The following is a 23530-nucleotide window of genomic DNA, read 5'->3' on the forward strand; positions in this document are numbered from 1 at the left end:
TGTTAAACCTGCTTATATGACGCTGTTATTAACACACACATTGTTTATTGTTAGACAAATGTATACTCTATTTTATAATCTGAATCATTGCTGCAAATAACTGAACTTAGACACAATCAGCTACAACACCCTTATTACTAAAACTTAACTGAAACAGTAATATACATTAAAATGTGTACATATAGCTTTTAATTTATTGTTGAATATATGCAACGCCAGGATGTCAGCGATCACGAGCTGTTCGAAAGAACCGATTCGGGTTGGTTAGCTGATTCTTTTTTTAAGCGGCCGTGAAGTACTTATTCAAAATAAGAACCTACTAGGGGGTGTAGGGACTTGTGGCTTCTCAGAGCACTGGGCACCTAATTCTGTAATTCTTTCAAGTAGTAAGTAGGGACATTTTTTGTGCGTTCACAGCATATTTAACAAGGGTAACCATACATTCCTGTTTTTGTGACACAGGCCTCATATATTGTGCTTTTTCCTGCCCACACATGATTATGTATATACTAACAGTGGTGGCATATGTGTTTTAAATCTGGGCCATGATTAATGCATTAACAAAAGAGACAGAGCGCATTTAGTATAATCTGAAAACCACGCCCACCGTGGGGGCAAACAACCGTCTCCACTGACTTTGTCATTTCTGACTTATTACAAAAAACAGAACAAGTCTAAAAGCTGCTATGTGACATAGTGTACAGCAAACAAGCTAAAAAAAAACCAGAACTAAGTTTTTATAAGCTGTCGACACCAAAAAACGAATGTTTAAGGACACAAAAGTGGATACAGAGGTGAGACAGAGCGCAACGGTCTATAAGAAATAAATTGGAGGGGAACGTAATCGGCGACAGGCTATGCTAAACAAACAAAGAAAAAAAAACATTAATTATTTTTAACCATGTCAAAGAATTATTTCACCTGTCGCTGAATACGTTCCCCTCCAATGCATTTCTTATAGTAATATGACCCGTTGTGCTCTGTCTCACTGCCTGTATCCACTTTTGTGTCCTTAAAAATTCGTTTTTTGGGGTCGACAGCTTATAAAAACTTAGTTCTGGGTTTTTTGGCTTGTTTGCTGTACACCTGGTCACATAGCAGCTTTTAGACATTGTTCTATTTTTTGTTTTAAGCCAGAAATGACAAAGAGGCAGCCTCAGTCTATATAAAGTCAAAGGGAACTGTTGGATTGTTTTCCCCCCCGGTGGGCGTGGTTTTCAGATTATGACCCGTGTCGCTCTGTCTCTATACAGTATAGAGCATTATGTAAAAGCCAACTAATAGCATATGAAGAGATTACTTACATTTCAAATGAGAAGTAGAAAACATAGTGAGAATGAATGAGTAAAAATGTACTTATTTATATACCTGTTATGGCAGTAGAAAAGCTGGCACTGAGAGTTAACTACTACTTTTTAACACTGCAAATATTTCTTTACTTGATTTGAATCCAATTAGAAATGTGCACTGCATAATTTGAATACTGTCAATAATCATGTTGTAACTGCTTTAGCAATTATATGGTTAATGGGTTGCAGTTTGTAAAATTCTGTCCTGAAACCATATCTGAACACTACAGTTAATTCAGTATAAATAAGGACAGAAAAAAATGAGAATTGTTAAAAAACATTAAATTAAATAAAATACACACATGCATATTACAGTTTAATTGGTAGGTGTGAATTAAAATGTACATTTTTATTAAGAAGGGCACTTTATACAAAAATACAAGATTACAAGTCCAGTCCAGACATTTTGAGACTCCCATTTATTTGGGCTTGCTCTGGTTATTTGAACATAAGAAACTCTCTCCTCCTCCATAGCTGAACACAAATCATTATGTACTGTATAGTTGATATGCCCTTTCAAGCACATTATGGAGTTTGGGATGAAACATTAAAGAATCAAAGTCTCCACATCTACACGATGAAAGATACTCTCTCTTGACAAAAGAAAAAAGATCTTGGATGCCATGTCGGTCACAACCCCAAACACTGGTTATTTGGCTTTAGGGTCTCCTTTCTCATTTGCCTTTTTTTGCTTCTGCTGCATGATTTCAGCATCTCTGGAAAAAAGCAGCATTCACTTTTAGAATGATATACTTTGTAATTAAAAAAAGGCTATTTGTTATTCTATTTAGGTGTACCTTTGCTTTCGGGCAGCTGCAGAGAGTCCATCTTCATTTCTCTTCCCTTTGGTAGTTTCATTTTGCTTCTTAGCATTCTTTTGACGGGCAAGCTCACGCTGATTTCCCCCTGCAGGACAAGAGATTTCAAAACTCTTAATGGCTTGTTCATGCTTTACTCCCTTGAAAAGACAAAGATTGCAGTCAGGATGGAACATGAATTAACAACAAGATGCCAGTCTGTTTAAAATCTGCAAATCTATTCAGTGTCAGGAAGTGTATTTTGAAGACGAGGAAGGCTGATGCTGTACAGTATATCTGTGTTCAGAGTATTCACACAGAGATGTGCGGCAGTGAGGCGACGTGGCACTGAAGGCGCCAGAGAGCCTTCATAATAACAACATCCGCACAAAACGAGTACCTACTATCGACGATATCACAAAATAAACAACATCCTGGTCTTATAAAACATGTTGTCTTATAAGATAAAAAACACTTTCGTTGTATTTTGCTGGGTGGCATTAATGATGCATTATAATTAACAATATAATTTAAGTTTGCTAATGTTAAACATCTTTCAACTTTTTGACAATGTTTAAAAAAGTTTTCCGTGTCGTAGTATATATAATAATTAGTGTTCACTAACGCCACCATAAATCAGCATTTTTCACCTGGTTTAATCTTGTGGCTTCATTTCGTGGACTTTACACAGAATAAGCTAGCTGGCTAGTTAGTTAGCCTTGCTATCGTACTGCTCTTAAAACCGGGATTCCATTAAAGTACTTCCGTTAGTAACAGTAAAACCTGATACAATGTCAACAGAATTAATAAAAAAAATCAATACCCACTCGTCATGATCGCTCTTTTGTTGTCGCCGGAGCGAAAAGCTCAACCAGGCGTTACCTCTTGAACTTATGATGGCTGGCGGACCCGAGATTTACGACAACGCAGTGTCGAAACACAGCAGCTCGTTTCCAACTGAACATGCATCGTGATTTCAGTGGACGTCATTACGTCACATGAAGACGTTAAAGAACCAACAATTTATTTTACTTAAAAAAATACAAAAATACATAAACTAAAAAAAAAAAAAAAAAAAAAAAAAAAAAAAAAATGTGTTCACGTATACATAAGGTATATTTAAAATAGTACAAAAGGAGTTATAATAGAGACTAATATTTTTGCTTTATTCTCTGAATCTGTCGTTGAGCTCTGATCTACGTGATTTTAACATTTTTATAATTATAAATATATATTATTTTTATTTGTTGTTATAATCCTGCTCAATTCAACATAGTGACATAGAAACGTCATCTCCATAAATACGTAATTTATTGTAACGAGTAATTTAATTTAGTGTTATTTTGAACCTTCACAGTGGAGTACATGAATTTGCCCAGCAGATGACGCCAGTGCAATAGCGTTTCTTTCTTTCTTTCTTTCTTTCTTTGATTCAGTTCTTTCAAAGCCTTTGAAAGCTGTATTCTGCAATTCCCACAGCCTTTTGTGTCTTCCACGAATAATTAAGTACACGATAATTTTAACAATGAAATACGGACACCAAACCTTACGTGTTAATGTAAGCATTCTAAGAATCAGATAATTTTTTAAACAATTAATTTAATTGTTTTTATTTATTTATTTTTGAGAATGTCACTGTGTTCAAACTGTAGACGCTAGTTTTGGTTTAGGTCTTTTATTTTGTAATGAATGTGACATATCTGGTGCGGTATTATCGTCGGTTACTTCATTGCCTTCGCTTATTTTTGACACATGGCGGTATAAGTGCATCTCTAGCGCCCCGTATCATTAGTCATGAAGCTTTATGGATTGAACTTGTCCGTGTGAGATTTGTACCGGTTTACTTATTCTTCACAGATCTGATCATGTCTGTATCGTGGACAGCGCACCAGGGGGAAGTGGGTGATCTGAGAAACAAGAGTAAAGATGAGCTTCTTGAGATACTCTCACGACAAGAAAAGTTACTGTCAAATAAGTAAGTGATGACCTCTACCATTTTATTTAGCCACGTTACCCTGAATATATAATCATAATTTATATGTGTGTGTGTGTGTATATATAACTAAATTAAGCTTTAAGGTTACTGGCTAGAATACTATGCTGGTTAAATATTCTAGATCATTCCAGATCCACTGGAGCCCCTACAGGAACCTGCTTATTAGTCATATAAATAACAGAGATCCGTGCATCCCATGAGTGGCAGTGTAAACTGCTACATACAAAAGTTGGGACAATTTATAATTCTAAGCAAAAACACCTCTTTATATGTAATACAAATTAATTTGTTACATTAAGTAATTCATGAATTTTGCAAAATTAACACTTATTTTCCTGTTAATTCATGTCTAAATATGAATTGTACTTTTATTATCTCTTCAGGAGATTTATTAAGAGCCTCCCAGATAAGGGAAAGAAGATTGCTGACTTTGTGGAGAAAGTACACCTTGCACTTGGACATCTGGAGGAGGAGGAGAGAAAACAAGCAAGTTTAATATCTGTCCGGACAGAGTTTCAGGCTAAATATCAGCAAGCCCTTGCCAAGCGAAGCACAGATAAGCATTTAGACTCAAATTTGGACATGATTATTACATCCCATGACGGAAACGAAGCCAATATTAATATCGATGCAGCTAACATACAGGAAAATGGTGGTCTGTTTGGCCAAGAGGAGTCTTTGACATCCTGGCCGAAGGCTGTTGAAACACTAGAAACAGCCGAAGGGAATGCACCAGCCTCACTGATGAAAGACACAGAGCTTGTGGAGGCGTTTGGACGAGTAACACTTGCTGAAAGCAACAATGGCTCCAACCAAAGCACTGTCAAAACCCTGCCTCCTAGTAAACCCTTTCTGGATAAACATCATCAGAAGAAACCGCATTACATAGAAGTCCTGGAGAAGACAGAGAAAAGTGTGAATATGAGGAAGCCCAGATTCAAACCAAACCAGTGAGTGGAACTACACTGTCCTTGCATGGCTTTGTATTTTCTTTAAAAATAAGCTGAAATTGAGTACTATATTAACATACTTCATATTTCCTGTACAACTGAAGTTTTATTATAGGCCCGATTTCACAGACAGGGCTTAGATTAAGCCAGGATTAGGCCTTAATTCAATTAGGGCATTTAAGTTGCTTTTATTAATGTGCCAGTAATGAAAAAAATCATTACTGTTGTGCATCTTTATTTTTTTTTATGTATTTATGGGCTTTTTGTGCCTTTATTTGGAGAGGACAATAGAGAGCAGACAGGAAAGCGTTGGGCAAAAAGAGAGGGGGGCAGGATCAGCAAAGGACCTCGAGACGGGAATCAAACTCGGGTCGCCATGAATGCATTTGCGCCATATGTCGGCGCACTAACAACTATCGGTGCCAACTACTGTTGTACATCTTGAGACAAAACAATGGCACTGAAATATTTTAAGATCTGTTAGTGCAAGTTGCTTTCAGTTAAAACAGCTCAAACATGCATTTTAGTCTGGGACTAGGCTTAAGCCTCGTCTGTGAAACCAGGGGATAGTTTGTTATAGTTGTCCAGGTGTAATGAAAATGGACTTTTTACTTTATTTGCGCACTTTACGAGTCTTGTGGTGAACAATGAATTTGTGCAAATTAATTCACAGAAACAATGTGTTTGTCTTTGTATTTTTAGTCAATCTTGTGTTCACACTAACATTTAATTAAGATCACTGATCTAGAATGTGAGGAATATGATTTTATGGACGTTTAACATTGAACACTTACATAGCTTCAGGTCTCAGGGTCACTTGCCCTTGCATGGTGCTAGCAACAGCCAAGTCGTCATGGGTTCCAGTAAAGTCCCAGGAAATACGTTAACTTTCAAAATCCATAGTTTAAATACTCTGTAAGTCACTTTGTATAAGTGTCTGTGCTTTCTTTAGGTTAACAGAAAAATCAAAGTCTTCATCACCTAGTCTGTCCTCTGGCAGCACCACACCACTAACTGCAGAGGCCAGAAGACAACAAGACCGAAAACACCTGGATGACATTACTTCTGCTAAGCTTCCACTCCTGCACTACAGTCCTGCCCAGCTGCTGTCATTAGAGGAGTCATCTGCCCTTCTGCAAGAGCAGACCAGAAGGAACCTGGTAGGTTAAAGATGTCTTGCTCATAGTAGACCAAGATAAAGTGAGATCATTTGAATGATCAAAGTAATGAATGAAATTTCAAAGCCTCTGATGCCTCAAAAACAATTTTTGTCCAACCTTTTTGAGAGGAAGTAATACTTACATTTTCCCAGCTGAGAGTATAAAACCTATACACATTTGCCACTTGTGTGTGTGTGTGTGTGTTCCTGCCTCATTATGTATTCAGGAAGTAGTACATTCATGCAATTGTGTATACTGTTCATTTCAGGAGTTGCAGGCCAAACAAGCTGCCCAGAAGTTGGCAGATGGTCTGAGTATCAGGATGGAGAGTTACAACCCAGAAGGAGGCCCACTGGCAGCCTACAGAGAGGTGCATGATGATGGGGCCCAGCTTTCCTCAGAGGAGGACTGATCGTGGGGCCGTACTGGGAGGGTACTGGCTTGCTGATATGTTTGGCCTCTTGCCCTGGACCAGCTCTCGGCCTAGAGCCCATGCTTCAGGACCCTGGAGAGAGGCTTTCAGCCTGAGGACAAGAGAAGGGCTCTTCATGAACTGCACTGACATTGTCTTCAGATTCTGCCAGGGAAGATAAAACCGCAGGTTGAATCAAGTTGAAAGTTATTGTTGAAAACCTGAACATTTTTGTATCTGGAAATGTTACTATCCAACAGTAACAGATTATTTTGGCAAGCTGATGCTGAAAATCTGCCTTGGCAGGTCCACACCTGTTGTCCTGTACAGAATAATATAATTTGAAGCTCTTATCAGCTGTACCTTCAAGGGTGTGCTTCATGTGTTCTTGTGAAGATGGTAATAGAATATTTTTGTATGACCTTTTTTAGTGTTTATTTAAAACAAAACGCTCTGAATTGACCTCCAAAGCTGGTGATTGGTTCTTTGAATCGGATAACAGAAACCACAGTTTCATAAACTAAAGGTGGAAGCACTTAATGTTTTGTCACTTGAGCGCAACAGCTTGGGAAACGTCTGTCTGTCTCCCTCCCTTTTTGCAGCATTGTTTTGATAACCGGCCCACTGGTTTGATTGGAATGAGTCAGCCGGCGTTTGAAGGGAGGGATGTTGTTATCAGTGCAGAAATCTGTGACATGCCTCAGATGATTAATATATGTAATGTGAAATATCGAGGCTTGAAGGAATTAGACCAATTGGTGGAGTACATCTGGATCGTATTTAGATCATGTTACTGCATGAAGTGGCAATGCATTCTGGGATGGCAACAGATAGACAGATGTGACATATGGTAAATGCAATTTCCAAAGCCACCAACACTGATAAAGAATTCACTCTTTTCACCTCTTAGGATGTAAAAATGTATTTTCTTTGCATATGATTCAGGAATCTTTTTATTTAGATGGAGAAAAAGGATTTTGAAGGAAGGAAATCCAAATCTTTGCTGCTCTGCAGTTGATGACCTGTGATAACCTCTAGTAATTGCTTCTGCCCGTTGATGGGAACTGCTGCCTCAGAAAAAAGATCCTAACACATCTGGCAGGTTAGTGTTTAGACACCGTCTATGACGAACTCCAGAGTGCCTTACCCAGACGTCCCGTGATAAATATGTCAGACTTGTCCAGAAAGAATCTCCTTTCTACTTGCATACAGAGGAAAAAAGACTGTTATCAATTACACACTAGATTTCTGTGCTGATCAGATTCGCTCGTGAGTACATAGATATGCTTGAGTTGGACTCAAGCATGCTTTCTGACTGTGTCTTTAAGTTGTTTCCTTTTTAGCTGGAGTTTTTGCTTTCCATATACCCTCACACCCATCATCTTGGATCAATAAACGGCTCGATCAAATGATCTACCTCAAGTGTAAAATCGTGCCCTGAGAGAATGGGCAACATGTTTGAGCTGTGAGGGGGATACAAGAATACAGTTTTTTTTTAAGTGCCCTTTTAACAGACTTGCCATAAAAAAAAAAAATAATTTATTGCAGTAGAAGATATAAACTATTACTGTGCAGGATAGAATAAGGTTTCGATTTAGGGGTGTAACAATACATTGATACATTATGTTGTTAGTCATTTGATCGATGTATCGGTGCAATGCGTAAAATATTGATACCTATATATTTTTTTTAAGGCACCTTTATTTCGACACTCATACGCAATGTCTGTGCATTACCGCCAAAGCTTTCATTCTCATTTAAAATCACCTATCAGGGCTCAACAATAAGGACTGCATGATGGTCCAGGGCCAGTGTGAAAGACTCTCAACTGTCCCAATCGGGCCAGTGATGAATCCTCATGAAAATTTATCAGTTGCCTGTGTTTTGAGCCTTGCCAATTTACAGCGCAAGAAGACACGAAAAAGAACTCATTTCTTTACTCCCACGCTGTGTGAGAAGTTTTCCATGTGCATTTTGCGCACGCATCCGCAGCACGCGCACAGAGAGAGACGCCTCTCAGATGGAGCGCAAATACTGAATTGAGTTATCTTTCGCTTTTTTACGCTTTAATGGATAAATGCAGACAAAATTATGTCAAAATGTCTATCTTGGCGACTATACTCGTAAACACAATCGGTTATGTCTTAAGTGAAGTGTTTTTAATGTTAATTAAACAACAAAAGACAAAGAAAACACTAACTTTTGTAACTTTAATAAGGATTAATCTGTTTAATTTATACAGTGAAGACTATTCAGTGTTATTTTACATTTGATTACTTTATTCAATTTCTGTCCCTGAAAACTTCTGTTAGACCTTCCTGAAAAAACTAAAAAGCACTGTTTATTTCATTTGTCTTTTGTTCTATTGTACTTATTTGTGCTATTGTTTGTAATTTGATTATCTGTGGAAAAAAAAATCCTTATCGTTGAGCCCTGCCAATAAGTTTTAACAGCTTTATTTTTTGCAATTCTTTTTTTATATAGTCTATTCATTTTTTGTAAATGAATGTAGTTTTTCTACAACTGGAATACTTTATTTTTGCTGTTTCCTAATGAGAATTTGCACTAGATTTTACACATTGCGCATTTTAGCACAGAAGCCTCAAAGACTTTCTTGCTGTCATGTCATAAGCTGTCATCAGATTACAGATCTCATGTGTGACTTGATTTTTTTCCCATTATTTATTTTTCTTCATTATTTAAAAAACTAAATGTCCCATTTGTTGTACAGGATGTGCAATTTCCAGAGAAATGTTCATGATGCATATTTTGTTTGCATTTGAGTTAATAATAATGTGACTGGTTATGTAAAATAGGCACGTAATATCGAGAAATCAATCAATATACCCCTGAATCGAATTATAATCTATATCGCAGAATTTTTTGAGGTATCGGCAAATGTCGTATCGCTGGCTATTAAAATCGGTATCAGATCGTACGTATCGTGACGAAACGTCTTATTTTCACCCCTAGTTTCAATAATGGATTTCTCTGCTCTTAAAGGCATTTTGATTCATCATAGCCGCTTTGAGACATAAATCTGTCATAGTCTCTCTCCATAGTCTTTTCTGTATATACCTGTAGGTCAAGTTTCACAGAAAATCTGGGCTCTAGTAAGACACAGCAGACATGCAATGGTTCACAACCATCAGGGTTGCCAGGTCTGTGCAACAAAAGTAGCTCAAAAATAGCCCAATGTGACATCTTAATTCTCCACTGATTTTGTACGATGTTTTGAGGGTGTTGGAAATCAACCCGCTGAAATTGTTTTTTACCTGCGGCAACAACTTAAAAAGCAGACTTGGCAACACTGGAGACAATATTCAAAGGCCCTCCCATCGAATCTGATATGTACATCTGTTGTAATAAAACAAACAAACCCAAAAATTCAGTTTATTTTTAGTGTTTTTTTTGTTTGTTTGTTTTGTTGTGTTTTTAGGGCCCCACTACAAGCTTATTGAGGCCCCCTAGTAGGCCCGGCCCCGTTTGAGAACCACTGCTCTAATTTAATCACTTAAATCTATGTAATGTGCTGTTTTTTCCCCCTACAATTAGTCTGTAGTTCAAATCCGTTTGATAGAAATAATTAATTCTACAGTGCTCTGTTGCACACCACAGAAATGTATACCCTAAAAGACATCCTATTTTTTGATTGAATGTTTCTGTACTGGATATAGACTAATAGACTAAGACATTAGCAATGAATCATTTTTTTTCTTCATTATTAATTTTTTTTTTTTTTTTTTTTTTTTTTTTTGAATAATGAATTTGCTTTTAAATCTTTGATTTGTGTGTGGTTTTGATAAAGCAGTTAATGGCGAAAGGAGAGGGTGTGTCAGTGCTTAGAATGAGAAACCTCAGTATTGACTGTTGGGTGTAAAGATGTCTGGATTTATGCTGTAGTCTACAATTGGTTTTGGAAATGTTGTGAATAAGTGCGCTGTTGAGAGAAACACTGCTTATATCATTCCTGATGTCTTCCGGCAATGCGGTCATATGATCAGGAAAGACATGATGACTCCACATCTGCTCCTTCACCACGTCCATGTGAATAAGTGTAATGACGGGAATATTTAAGTACTCAAAAAAGGAGTGGGAATGATTATCTCTGCTATCTTTATTACTTGACTTTACAACCCTGACAAAAATACTGTGGTGGTGTTGGCACCATGATTGTTTCAGACAATTATGCCATAGATCTTTAATATACCATATTGTCATACCTTGTTATTTACATAGCACTCTAAGGTAATTATTGATTGAACACCATTATTTTACTATCATACCATACCAAATAAAAATGGTGATACCCTGGTCCTTTTTTCTTTTATTCAAATCAAATCAAAAGTTTTTTTCTTTTCTTAAAGAGTAATTTGACCCATAAATAAAAATTCTGTCATCATTTACTCACCCTCATGTATCTTAAAATATCTTCTTTTGTGTTCCAGTGCAACCACAGAAGAAAGACTTAAAGGTTTGGAATCACATGAGCGTGAGTAAGCAATGGCAGAATTTTAATTTTTTTAGTGGAGTTGAGTGGATGCGTGAATTTAGAAGCATGATTATTTAACCATTTTGTATGCTATATGTGTCCGTCCTTGCTATATGCTATATGTGTTCCTACCTTGGTAAGCCAAAACTGCTTTTTTTTTTTTTTTTTTTAACAGACAGCAGATGGCAGCAGTGCTTCTGTGTTTCACATTCTGAACAAAACCCTGTTTTTCAGTCTTTTCGACTGAGAGGGTTCCTATCTTGTATGTATTTTGTCTGAATAGGTTTTTAATGTGATTATTCTTAGCCAGTAGATCTTTTTTATATTGGTATTTAGTGCAATTTACTGATGTGAGCTCATTAGGATGATTCAGCATCATTTTGTCGCCATTAGTGGCTCCAGCTTTTTGCCATTCCTTTCAATGGCTAAATCATCTTGAAAGTGTTATAGGTAATTTGATACACATGTATGCTGAAATTGGGGTTGTGTGTTTAGCTCAGAGCTCTAATAACTATATAATATCGGCCTGAGTGGGGTTTACACCTGCAGAAGATAATGTTTATTCCCTAGACGATCCTCCAGAGCTCTACCAGATCTGGGGAAAATCCTATAGTTTCAAATCATAGTCCACATGTGCTTAAACAAACTGTTGTTCTAAGAAGTTTGCTTAACAATTATGAGATGGCTGGTCCATCTCAAAAGCATGGAGAGAGAGAGAGAGATGGGGAGATTAATAACCGCCAAAAAACTGCCAGCATTCTGCTCAGCCACTGCTCAGCCTGGCATGGCTGTAAAGCCTGTCAAAAACTCATCACGGTGAGGAAGCCGCCTCAGCAGGGATGCTTCGAGCTGCCAGGGCACGGTGGGGGAAGAAAATGGAGCCGCTTGCCCAGCAGCGTGTGATCATAATGAGGAGGAAAATTCCCATTCTTGTATCCAGATTAATGTAACAACAACAATGTGCTTTTGTCCAAATTTTTTTCTCCCCCCTCTCGTATTACTCAAAGCCTCCGTTCCCTTTTCCATCCATCAGCGGTACTGCGAGCATAGAGTTACTCAGTACAGTTGCATTGCCGGTTTAATGCATCTCTTGGGTGGGATTCCACATAGATGTACTTGCATATTGTGCAAGTTTCTAGCTCTTTAGCAAGCCGAGGAAAATCGATTACGGTTACCAGGCATCCCAGTACCATCTCCAAGCAATGAGTCTCTCTATCTGTGTACATGTGTACATGAGGTCAGTCTCAAGCTGTCTGCTGGTGAATGCAGTGTAATGCTGTTTTTAATTATTTCCATGCTATTCAAGTGAAATCATGCTTTCTCATTTCTGAATGCACCAATTGACAAGCACCAGGAGTGTGAATTAGCAGCAACTCGGGGAATACTGCCAGACATTACAAATGGAGAGTGCTAACTTCATTTAAAGGGTCATGAAATACAATCGGAGACATGTCAAATATTGTCATTGCCCACTTTGCTGTGTTGCAGGTGCGAGAGAGGCTAACCCATTGGTAAAAAAAACATTCTTTTTGGACTTGACTGCTCTGTATACTAGATCTGGTGTTGGTCATTTTATTCTAGATTATTTATTTATTTATTTCCCTATGGTCAGATTCTCTTATATTATACGACTCCAACACGACTTGTAAAGATTTGCTCACCGGGCCTTTGGTCATACAACAGAAGTAAAAGCATGCAGTAAAAACAAGGCAGTTCTCCTCAGCCCAGCTCATAACAATTACAGGGCCTTGATATGGACCCATAGCCTTGTTTATGTGTTGTAATGTTGTCTGCGTGCCAAGACATCCTTGAGTGCTAGGAGCCCTGGTGTTTCTGATTGGAGCTACGTGTTGACTTTGCTAGTCTGCAGCCTGGCTTATTAGACTACAAGTTTTAAATGTGTGTGTGCATCTGTTTGTGCACATCCTAATTTGTTTATTTACATAAGCATTCTCTCCACAATCCCTCTGTCATGAAAACCGGAGCCTCATCTCCTCAAAAGGCAAACATATTTTTCTAATGAGGGAAGAGATGCTGTCCAAACCCATAATGATCTTAAGCTGTGGTAAACTGACTGTATTAAAATGCAATAATTAGGTTTAACAGGCTTTTAATTGACTTCTTCCTCTGCGCTGTCATTTTTTCAGTCAGTATCATAACCTTTGACCTCAAATGGTTTGTTTCTAATGTATTACTTATCCAGAATTCAAATGAGTGGAATGCATAGAAACACCTCCTTGTTATGGCCCGAGGAGTGATTCAACGGGCGTGGAGTTTATTCTGTGCTTTAACTACATTTCAACGGGATGTTTGTCTTCCTGTGCTTTTCTGTTCAGTGCCAATATTAAACGAAACATAATTGCGCACAGGACCGTGACAATTGTTGAAATGTATCGCAAACTGGCAATCGCTCATCGCCTCAAGGTGGTAATGCTGTCTTTTACAGGTGCCACAGTTAATATAAAGCAGAGCGAGAGAGAGAGGAAACAGCTTGGATGACTTTCCATATCCTCCTTTTGCTTCTTTACCATTGAAAATGTATTTTGCCCTTCCTTCTTTCTTTTTTTCTTTTCCTTCTCTTTGTTTCTTCTCATCAGATTTCACATGCAGCGTGGGACCTCTTCACAGACAGATGGTGTCGCTCACACAAGCGGTGCCCTGTTCAGTCGCATATCAGATTCGTTCTGTGTGGATACTCAGGCATGGCTCTTTGGGAGAGGGAGGAACCCTGCAAAAGTGACAGGTCATTTGACGCCCCCCACTGATCTCATGTCTCATCATGCTTTGATAAGCATTGTGAATTTCACAGGCAGGAAGAGGGACGACACACAAAGTGACTCGCTCTGCAGGACTTAAAGGGTGGAGTTTTTTTTTTTTTTTAACCGCAGACAGTTATTGAAGTACCTTTAATGGCCAAACATAATCCTGGACATTCATTAGTTACAGGACATTCTTTGAACATTAATAATTCTTTGTTCCTCTTGAGAGCATCTTTTTCAAAAGCTCCCGCAGTGTCCTACTCATGTTTTGACAGGTTTGCGTGCAGTAAATTTCTGCAGATAGTCATTTCACAAAGATGATACAGTTCCCATTGATGTTATATTCATCATCTACTTAAAATACCCCCTCTCTCGTTTTTTTCTCCTCATTACTTCCCAGAAATAATCACAAACATGTGATACCCAGACAGACTGTATAAAAGCACCTCACGGCAGAGGCTCTTCTCAGCGTCAGAACTGTCTTTGGTTATCTTGTACTTTCGGCTTAAGCTTTGACAGCTCCAGCTTGTTCTCCCACTTACTTGCCTCCTGGTTCCGTCAAAATAACCACTTCTAATTCCTTAAAAACAAAGGAAAAGAAGACTGAAAACAAATTAAAGAAGCATTTTAGAATAAACTGCAAGACTTTAAATAATTCTTATAAGGACTTTATATATTGTTATATACAGCGATCAGGCATAACATTATGACCACCTTCCTAATATTGTGGTGGTCCCCCTTTTGCTGCCAAAACAGCCCTGACCCATCGAGGCATGGACTCCACTAGACCCCTGAAGGTGTGCTGTGGTATCTGGCACCAAAATGTTAGCAGCAGAACCATTAAGTCCTGTAAGTTGTGAGATGGGGCCTCCATTGATCGGACTTGTTTGTTCAGCACATCCCAAAGATGCTCGGTTGGATTGAGATCTGGGGAATTTGGAGGCCAAGTCATTACCTCAAACTTGTTGTGCTCCTCAAACCATTCCTGAACCATTTTTTCTTTGTGGCAGGGCGCATTATCCTGCTGAAAGAGGCCACAGCCACCAGGGAATACCGTTTCCATGAAAGGGTGTACATGGTCTGCAACAACGCTTAGGTAGGTGGTACGTGTAACATCCACATTAATAGCAGGACCCAAGGTTTCCCAGCAGAACATTGCCCAAAGCATCACACTGCCTCCACCGGCTTGCCTTCTTCCCATAGTGCATCCTGGTGTCATGTGTTCCCCAGGTAAGCGAAGCACACGCACTTGGCCATCCACGTGATGTAAAAGAAAACGTGATTCATCAGACCAGGCCACCTTCTTCCATTGCTCACGTGCCCACTGTTGGCGCTTTCGGCGGTAGACGGGTTAGCATGGGCACCCTGACTGGTCTGCGGCTATGCAGCCCCACACGCAACGAACTGTGATGCACTGTGTGTTCTGACACCTTTCTATCAGAACCAGCATTAACTTCTTGAGCAATTTGAGCTACAGTAGCTCATCTGTTGGATCGAATCACACGGTCCAGCCTTTGCTCCCCATGTGCATCAATGAGCCTTGGCCGTCCATGATCCTGTCGCTAGTTCACCACTGTTCCTTCCTTGGACCACTTTTGATAGATTCTGACCACTGCAGAGATGCTCTGACCCAGTTGTCTAGCCATCACAATTTGACCCTTGTCAAACTCGCTCAAATCCTTACGCTTGCCCATTTTTCCTGCTTCTAACACATCAACTTTGAGGACAAAATGTTCACTTGCTGCCTAATATATCAAACCCACTAACAGGTGCTGTGATGAAGAGATAATCAGTGTTATTCACTTCACCTGTCAGTGGTCATAATGTTACACGTCCTACATGTTCACAGCAGCGTGTCTATGTTTTGGCAGTAGCAAGTCTATGTACTTGCTCTGCAGCAGCAAAAGCAGCAGCAGCCTAGCAGATCTATTCCGCCAAGACCAAATACATAAACATTGTCATATCTATTACTATGCTAAACTCTTCCAAGAGTTGTCATGATATATAACATAAATCCTATTGGAGCTTATTTTGCAATAATGACCTCACTTCATCATCTTATAATCAAACATGACTTAACAATGATCACTAGTATATTTATAAATCAACGTTAGCCTTGATTAATATGCTATAAATTCTATAATAATGAATTAATACTTCAGAATTTAATCTTATTGTAAAGTGTTACTGAGAAATCATATAGCACTTTATGACATTTGATGAAATTTATGACATCAATCTGTCATATATTTAACATTTAATGACTTTTTGCACAATAAAACATCTTTTTTCTTCTCTATAACAAACCTTATTGATTACCAAGACACACATTGGGCCATTATTGGCTTAGATCGGGCTCATTGAGGTGATGATGAAATAGGTCATGCCTTTAATGACTAAACACCACAGACTCTCAACGGGACATCTGGTTTCCCACTCTCATAGAGCCCCAGACAGTTCTGTTTCCTATAGCTCCTGCCCTCTTGCCCACCCTGGTATTAAAGTATACACAGAGAATGACATATAGAAAAAAGTGAATGATGGAGTCAGGAGAATCTCTTAAAAGCAAAGGAGGAACTGGCAAAAGGAAGTAGGCAGCTGTGATTAAACTTGAGCTCCTATGTGACTATTAGTGCTGACACCTGCAACCCATTTGATCTCAGGTTTGTGATTATAGAAACAATAAGGACCAAAGTTTGTGCTGGGGAGTTGTTACGTTTGATTTGTTGAATGATGAATGTTGATCTCAAGAGGACTGTTCTAGTAGAATAAAGTGGCATTATTTGCATGCACAATTATAATAGAGATATAGTTTCCATTTCTCTATGTATGCACAATGTGTAATTGAATATTTGAAGAATTAAATATGTCACACATCTGTCTTTCAGAGAGTGTCCACAACAGTGAGGTTAATCATAATCTGATTAAAGTGTATACATGTTGAACAAAGCAGAGCTACAATTGCAGTATTCGATCTGTTAGTACAACTTTGCAGTAACCGAACTGGTGCAATTTCATCCGTAGTACCCTTGTGAAAAAGAAGTGTGCTTAATTGTATTAAATGTGCATTTGTAGTGTACTTCAAATCTTAAAGTATATATTTAAAAAATTTTTAAAAAAAAACTGGATTTGAAGATACAACCCAAATTCCGGAAATGTTGGGGCATTTTTTAAATTAGAATAAAATGAAAACTAAAAGACTTTCAAATCACATGAGCCAATATTTTATTCAAATCACATGAGCCAATATTTTATTCACAATAGAACATAGATAACATAACAAATGTTTAAACTGAGAAATTTTACAATTTTATGCACAAAATAAGCTCATTTCAAATTTGATGCCTGCTACAGGTCTCAAAATAGTTGGGACGGGGGCATGTTTACCATGGTGTAGCATCTCCTCTTCTTTTCAAAACAGTGTGAAAACGTCTGGGCATCGAGGTTATGAGTTCCTGGAGTTTTGGTGTTGGAATTTGGTCCCATTCATGCCTGATATGGTTTCCAGCTGCTGAAGAGTTTGTGGTCATCTTTGACATATTTTTCGTTTAATGATGCACCAAATGTTCTCTATAGGTGAAAGATCTGGACTGCAGGCAGCCCAATTCAGCACCCGGACTCTTCTACAACGCAGCCATGCTGTTGTAATAGCTGCAGTATGTGGTTTTGCATTGTCCTGCTGAAATACACAAGGCCTTCCCTGAAATAGATGTCGTCTGGAGGGGAGCATATGTTGCTCTAAAACCTTTATATACCTTTTAGCATTCATAGTGCCTTACAAAACACGCAAGCTGCCCATACCGTATGCACTTATGCACCCCCATACCATCAGAGATGCTGGCTTTTGAACTGAATGCTGGTAACACGCTGGAAGGTTTCCCTCCTCTTTAGCCCGGAGGACACGGCATCCGTGATTTCCAGCAAGAATGTCAAATTTGGACTCGTCTGACCATAGAACACTTTTCCACTTTGAAACAGTCCATTTTAAATGAGCCTTGGCCCACAGGACACAACGGGGCTTCTGGACCATGTTCACATATGGCTTTCTTTTTGCACGATAGAGCTTTAGTTGGCATCTGCAGATGGCACGGCGGATTGTGTTTACTGACAGTGGTTTCTGGAAGTATTACTAGGCCCATTTAGTAATGTCATTGACACAGTCATGCCGATGAGTGATGCAGTGTCGTCTGAGGGCCAGAAGACCACGGGCATCCAATAAAGGTCTTCGCCTTGTCCCTTACGCACAGAGATTTCTCCAGTTTCTCTGAATCTTTTGATGATGTTATGCACTGTAGATGATGAGATTTGCAAAGACTTTGCAATTTGACATTGAGGAACATTTTTTTTTTTAAAGTATTCCAATCTTTTTATGCACTCTTTCACAGCTCTGCCCATATTTACTTCTGAAAGACTCTGCCTCTCTAAGACATCTCTTTTATAGCTAATCATGTTACAGACCTGATATCAATTAACTTAATTAGTTGCTAGATGTTCTCCCAGCTGAATCTTTTCAAAATTTCTTGCTTTTTTAGCTATTTTGTTGCCCCCGTGGCAATGTTTTTGAGACCTGTAGCAGGCATTAAATTTGTTGATCGATTGGATTGATGGGCACAATTTGTTATGTTATCTATGTTCTATTGTGAATAAAATATTGGCTCATGTGATTTGAAAGTCTTTTAGTTTTCATTTTATTCAAATTTAAAAAACGCCCCAACATTTCCGGAATTCGGGTTGTAATATAATAATAATGAAATGCCACTTAAAGAGAGTACATTTTCATGACTGTTTTTTAAACACTCAAGTAGACTTTTAAAAAGTGCACTTTGAAATAATGACAAATTAAAATTTTTACATTTTAAATCATAGTTTTATTGTGGTCTATTCGATTCTACATAAGTGAGTCAAAAAAACAACAACAACTGAATTTCAATAACTGCATTTAAAGGATTAGTCCACTTTCAAATAAAAATTTCCTGATAATTTTACTTACGTAACGAACGTGGCGCCAGTTCCGTTTTTTCCGTAAGTTGAATAGGGAAGGCGTAGGACATACAGCGTAAGCTTTTTAAAGAATACGGAATCGCGTTCTGGGGGAAGCACTTGTGATGTGATTTTATTTGAAAGTGAGCTATTCCTTTAATATAAATTTCAACTATGATACATTTTTTTTTTCAATTGTTCGCACTTGTTTTTTTTAAAGTATATTACTTCTGTAATAAGTATTCTTTTCAAAGTATGATAAAGTGTACTTAATTTTCTCAAGGGTAGTGTGTTTACATGACATTAAAAAAGACAAATTATTACTTTAAAAAGTTTGATTTTAGTCAGACTAAAGTGCATGTGAATGTTCTTGATGTGTTATACAAAGGCCTAAAATAAAGGCACAGATAGAAACCGAGAAGCAAAGCAAACGATATATGCATTTAAAATAATAGCTCCGAGGTCCTGAGACAGGAAATGATGCCATTAGAAAAATCTCAGCAGAGCAAATCAGCATCTCAAACATCTGTGCTCTACCCATACTCATCTGATGTATGGAACAGTTTAAGCCTTAAACACATCTTTACTTAATCACCGCTTGAGTCATTACTGGTATTTTTGGCTTTAATTGAAATGATCCATTCGGCTGTTGAGAGTGGCGGCGTGTCAGCTCGAGCGCATTGAACCAAAGTGATGAAACCTTTGGATTAAGTGTACAGGCACACGGCTGTGACGACGGAGGAGTCATTTGTCCAACCATTAAGCTAATGTGCTGTCCCTGTTCAGCCACATATCACTGAGGGTGCATAGGGGAGCTCTCGAAGGAGGTGGCTCCGCTGAATTGTAGCCAAGCTTATTCTCTTACCCTAACCTTGCCAGGCCATATGAAAGAACATCTGAGCAGCTCCATGCCAGAACAAAATGCTTTGGCTTCTCGCTGAGGCAATAAAGCAATTGTTTGGTCACCATAGCTTAAACAGAGCCCCCTGAAATGGCTCTTTGGTCTTGGCTTGAGTTTCTCTCTACCTAACTTTTCCTCGTCTCTCTCTCCCCAAATATTGTTACTCAACATATAATTTTTAAACGCTCTATGTCATTGTTAGCTATAACCTCACCCCTCATTTCTCGCCTCCCTTGGGTGTGGTAGTGGATGCCATTTTGTAAACATAGGCATTGCTCAATATGATCATTCCTTTATATTTTCCATCGTCATAATTGTGCGCACACACTGTTCTCATGATATGAAGTGTGAATACCTCAGCGCTGTCTGTCAATGTGTGCCCAGTGCGTTTGCGATTAGGACCGAAGCAAAAACATATTAAGGAATGTACTTAACACCTTTCTCTCTCAGGATATATATATATATATATATATATATATATATATATAAGTGTATGTAGGTGTGTGTGTGTTGAAGAGGATTGTGTGTCCAGTGCAGAGCTTTGTTAAATAATAATCGCCCACTGTTAAAGTGACTCCTCGCAGTCTGCCCAGAAAAACACATCCCACAGTGAGAGAAAGGCTTTCCTGCGCAACCATGGCCGATACACCCAGCTCTGGGTCAGAGAGGTCTGAGTGACATCATCAGAACTGGACAGCTCAGTGCCAAGAGCTGAACAAAACTGCTTAGCCGATTGAAGCGCTGTTAGGGAAAAAGTGAACTGTTGCTGGAATCTCTGACCATCCTGATCTAGTTCAACTGCTATGTATTGTAGATATATTAATAAGCTACTTTTTTGGGGATTTTATTCCAGTTCATTTTTTTATAGGCAGTTTTATTATCTGGCATTAGGCCTTGTTCAGATTTTAGTAATAATCAAAGGGATAGTTCACCCAAAAATGAAAATTCATTTACATGTCATTCCAAACCTGGGTCAATGATGTGACGGGTCATTTTTTGTCCAAAGGCCTTAATAATAATAAAAATCAAAGATATGACATCCAAAGTATGTAAGGTAGTACAACTAGATCTCTTTTATTGAATCCAAAAAGATTTTAAGTATATTTTGCTACATATAAAGATATTTTAAAGATTTTGAAGTGTCAAAAGGTCAATACAGCCATTTCATTTGTGATTAAAATATCTTAATGTAATAAACGTATATATTTTTGTATTCTGGCATGATTTTATAACATCATATATCAACATGGTGCAAAATGGTAATAAAATTATTAAGAATGTCTGGAAAAATTAATTTCATTGATGTCATTCAGAGTACCAACCTTAAAAGGACCACATGGTTTTGAAGCAAATTAATTAACTCTTTCTTAACTATTTGAAAAATTCATTTTTCACTCATACGCATGTCCCAAAATAACAGGTCATTCGGTACAACCACTATAAAACATGGAAAATGTTGTAATATTTTAAAAACTTGTACTAAATATAAAATGTTTGATTGTCCTTTTGTTAGCCAGTTAGCAATCTAACTAGCTAGCTAGCTAGATATCAGCCTGTTAGCATTGTTTGAAAATATCATCATTCGGTATAAACAAAAGTGTCATTCGGTAAAACCGAAATTTTGGTTAAACCGAATGACTTTTTTGGTGACAAATTTTGTCCATCTTGTAAAAAATGACAAAAGCAGCGTTAATTGATTATAAAAACCACATTGTTAACACTTAATCTCATTGTTAACACTTAATAAAACTTCAAAATTAATTATATCTCCATTATGTTTTTTTACAAACCTTAAAAACCAGTATACAGATATACATATATCATATACCTCAAATATGAGTTTCTTTCCAAAGAAAGATATTTGGAAAAATGTTTATTTATATTTAAAAAAGCAACATTTTACATGTAAATGTGTTACAGAAATCTTTATTTAACTGCTATAAACAGCAGCAATAGACAACAGTGTGCAGCATCCTTCCTGTTCACCTCCTTGCAACCATTCTCATGGTTTTCTTTTGTCTTATTCCTGCTTTTTTTATGTCTCCATGTTTCCACACTCAAATAATGTGCCAATGATGACACCCAAAAAAGACAAGAAGAGAAGATGAGTCATTAATTATTTCCTTTGGCAGAACTGTGTGATGCACATGTTATTAAACAATGGATAGGCCTACACACTTGTGATTATCTTTCCGGCAGTCTAGATAAGTTTTAGGCATTCTTTTCCAGCCATTGAACTGATCTAATATCTAGTGCAAAATGTTTGAACTGTCTTTTCTATCTACTGCAAGATTGCTAAACTGATGTGTGCTCAACAGTCCTGATTGTCATGTGCATGTATACTGTAACTTTTCCTTTGTTTCATCACAAAAGGAAAATTTCCTCCATAAACCTCAAACTAAACGTTCCTTTCCTCTCCTGTTGGCCAAATTTAGCTTTTTTTTTTTTGCTCTTTTTCCTCTCTTCATAACCACAGCATTCCTCTTCTTTGGTAAAACAAGACTTGATTCACTTGTTTGCATATCAATAAATAGCTTCCATCTGCTTGGCTACATCCCCCTTCATAATTTCCAGTGTATTGCATAGGATTTTATGAGAATTCCTCATGTTTGTGTACATCATTGGCTCCTGTTTGTCACAATAAACAGTTGCTGAATTAAGTAGTCTTTAAAACTGAAGTGTATAATTTCTGTGCAACTAATAAGGACTGATTTCAAGCAGGTTTCCCAAATACTCGGGTGATTAGCACTACAGAGTATGTTCACAGTTATCAATATACAAATTAATTACTTCTAGTTTTCTCTGCATATCATAATCTGGGACAGAAGTATTTAATAAAGTATTTTGGGGTCTGTGTTTTTTCTTTGAAAGTAATTAATACTTTTATTCAGCATATGAATTTGATCACCAAAGTAACACCAAATATGATTTCTATTTCAAATAAATTATGTTCTTTCATAAAGTTTCATAAATGAACATTCTATTCATCCTAAAAAATCCTAAAAAATGTATCAGGGTTTCCACAAAAAAATATTGTTTAATGCTTACTGTCAATAAAACATTAATAATAATGTACTTTAACATTAATAATAATAAGAAATGTTTCTTGAGCACCAAATCAGTATAGTAGAATGATTTCTGAAGGATCATGTGACTCTGAAGACTGGAGGAATGATGCTGAAAATCCTCCTTTTCCATCACAGGAAAAAAAAATTTTTTTTTTTAAAAACATATTAAAATAGAATTTTTTTTTTTCTTAAATTATAAAAATATTTCACAATATTACAGCTTTTACTGTATTTTGGATCAGTTAAATGCAGCCTTAGTGGGCATAAGAGATTTCTTCAAAAACCATTGAAAAATCCTACCGACAACAAACTTTAACATCCCAAGTCCTTTATAATTTAAACAACTGATCTTAGACAGGAACAGTTTTGGTAATTTAAAACATAACCAATCCTCATAATCAGTTAATCCACTTGTCATTTTATCTACTAGATGGGTAATTGAAAGCATTCAAATATCCTTTCTTCTTTTATTTATCTTTTGCTGTTGCACGAGACAGCATTCCCATCAGATTGAGCAAATGAACCCAGAGAGAGAGAGAGATGGACCAGAAAGATGAGCCTTTTGTAATTTGTACTTTTTGTCTAGTCACGACTTCTTCCCAAGCCCACGGTATGCTGACCTCTAGTGTTTGGAGACCTTTGGTCCAAGTGCTCATTTAGGTTGAG

General features: G+C 37.6%; 2 protein-coding genes across 4 annotated transcripts; one reads left to right on the forward strand and one right to left on the reverse strand.

Annotated features, from left to right (window-relative positions):
* Positions 1 to 1652: 1652 nt before the first annotated feature.
* Positions 1653 to 3141, reverse strand: serf2b (small EDRK-rich factor 2b). Its single transcript, XM_051900097.1, has 3 exons — positions 2974 to 3141; positions 2147 to 2255; positions 1653 to 2065 (listed from the first exon to the last, which is right to left on the reverse strand). The coding sequence occupies exons 1-3, from the start codon at positions 2978 to 2980 to the stop codon at positions 1999 to 2001; spliced, it is 183 nt and encodes a 60-aa protein (XP_051756057.1). The 5' UTR covers positions 2981 to 3141; the 3' UTR covers positions 1653 to 1998.
* A 431-nt stretch (positions 3142 to 3572) lies between these two features.
* polr2m (RNA polymerase II subunit M) lies at positions 3573 to 11011 on the forward strand. 3 transcript variants are annotated; one of them, XM_051900096.1, is made up of 5 exons: positions 3573 to 3704; positions 4004 to 4121; positions 4526 to 5092; positions 6045 to 6252; positions 6521 to 11011. In XM_051900096.1, exons 2-5 carry the CDS (start codon positions 4012 to 4014, stop codon positions 6662 to 6664), a joined length of 1029 nt encoding a protein of 342 aa, XP_051756056.1. In that variant the 5' UTR covers positions 3573 to 3704; positions 4004 to 4011; the 3' UTR covers positions 6665 to 11011. The 3 variants fall into 3 exon arrangements, 1 of the variants encoding a protein (XP_051756056.1); XR_007930887.1 differs by lacking the exon at positions 3573 to 3704 and having other exon boundaries at positions 3845 to 4121; positions 6521 to 7514; positions 7610 to 11011; XR_007930888.1 differs by lacking the exon at positions 3573 to 3704 and having other exon boundaries at positions 3845 to 4121; positions 6521 to 7514; positions 7626 to 11011.
* The last annotated feature ends 12519 nt before the right edge of the window (positions 11012 to 23530 follow it).

The sequence above is a fragment of the Ctenopharyngodon idella genome, chromosome 7, assembly GCF_019924925.1.
Source record: "Ctenopharyngodon idella isolate HZGC_01 chromosome 7, HZGC01, whole genome shotgun sequence".
Taxonomy (NCBI): domain Eukaryota; kingdom Metazoa; phylum Chordata; class Actinopteri; order Cypriniformes; family Xenocyprididae; genus Ctenopharyngodon; species Ctenopharyngodon idella.

Excerpts from the sequence above, each read along its gene's own strand:
- polr2m (XM_051900096.1), top strand. The coding sequence starts at position 4,012 with ATGTCTGTATCGTGGACAGCGCACCAGGGGGAAGTGGGTGATCTGAGA. Across the intron at positions 4,122-4,525 it reads GAAAAGTTACTGTCAAATAA|GAGATTTATTAAGAGCCTCC; the intron begins GTAAGTGATGAC and ends TTATCTCTTCAG. Across the intron at positions 6,253-6,520 it reads AGCAGACCAGAAGGAACCTG|GAGTTGCAGGCCAAACAAGC; the intron begins GTAGGTTAAAGA and ends TGTTCATTTCAG.
- serf2b (XM_051900097.1), bottom strand. Across the intron at positions 2,066-2,146 it reads GCAGCTGCCCGAAAGCAAAG|AGATGCTGAAATCATGCAGC; the intron begins GTACACCTAAAT and ends GCTTTTTTCCAG.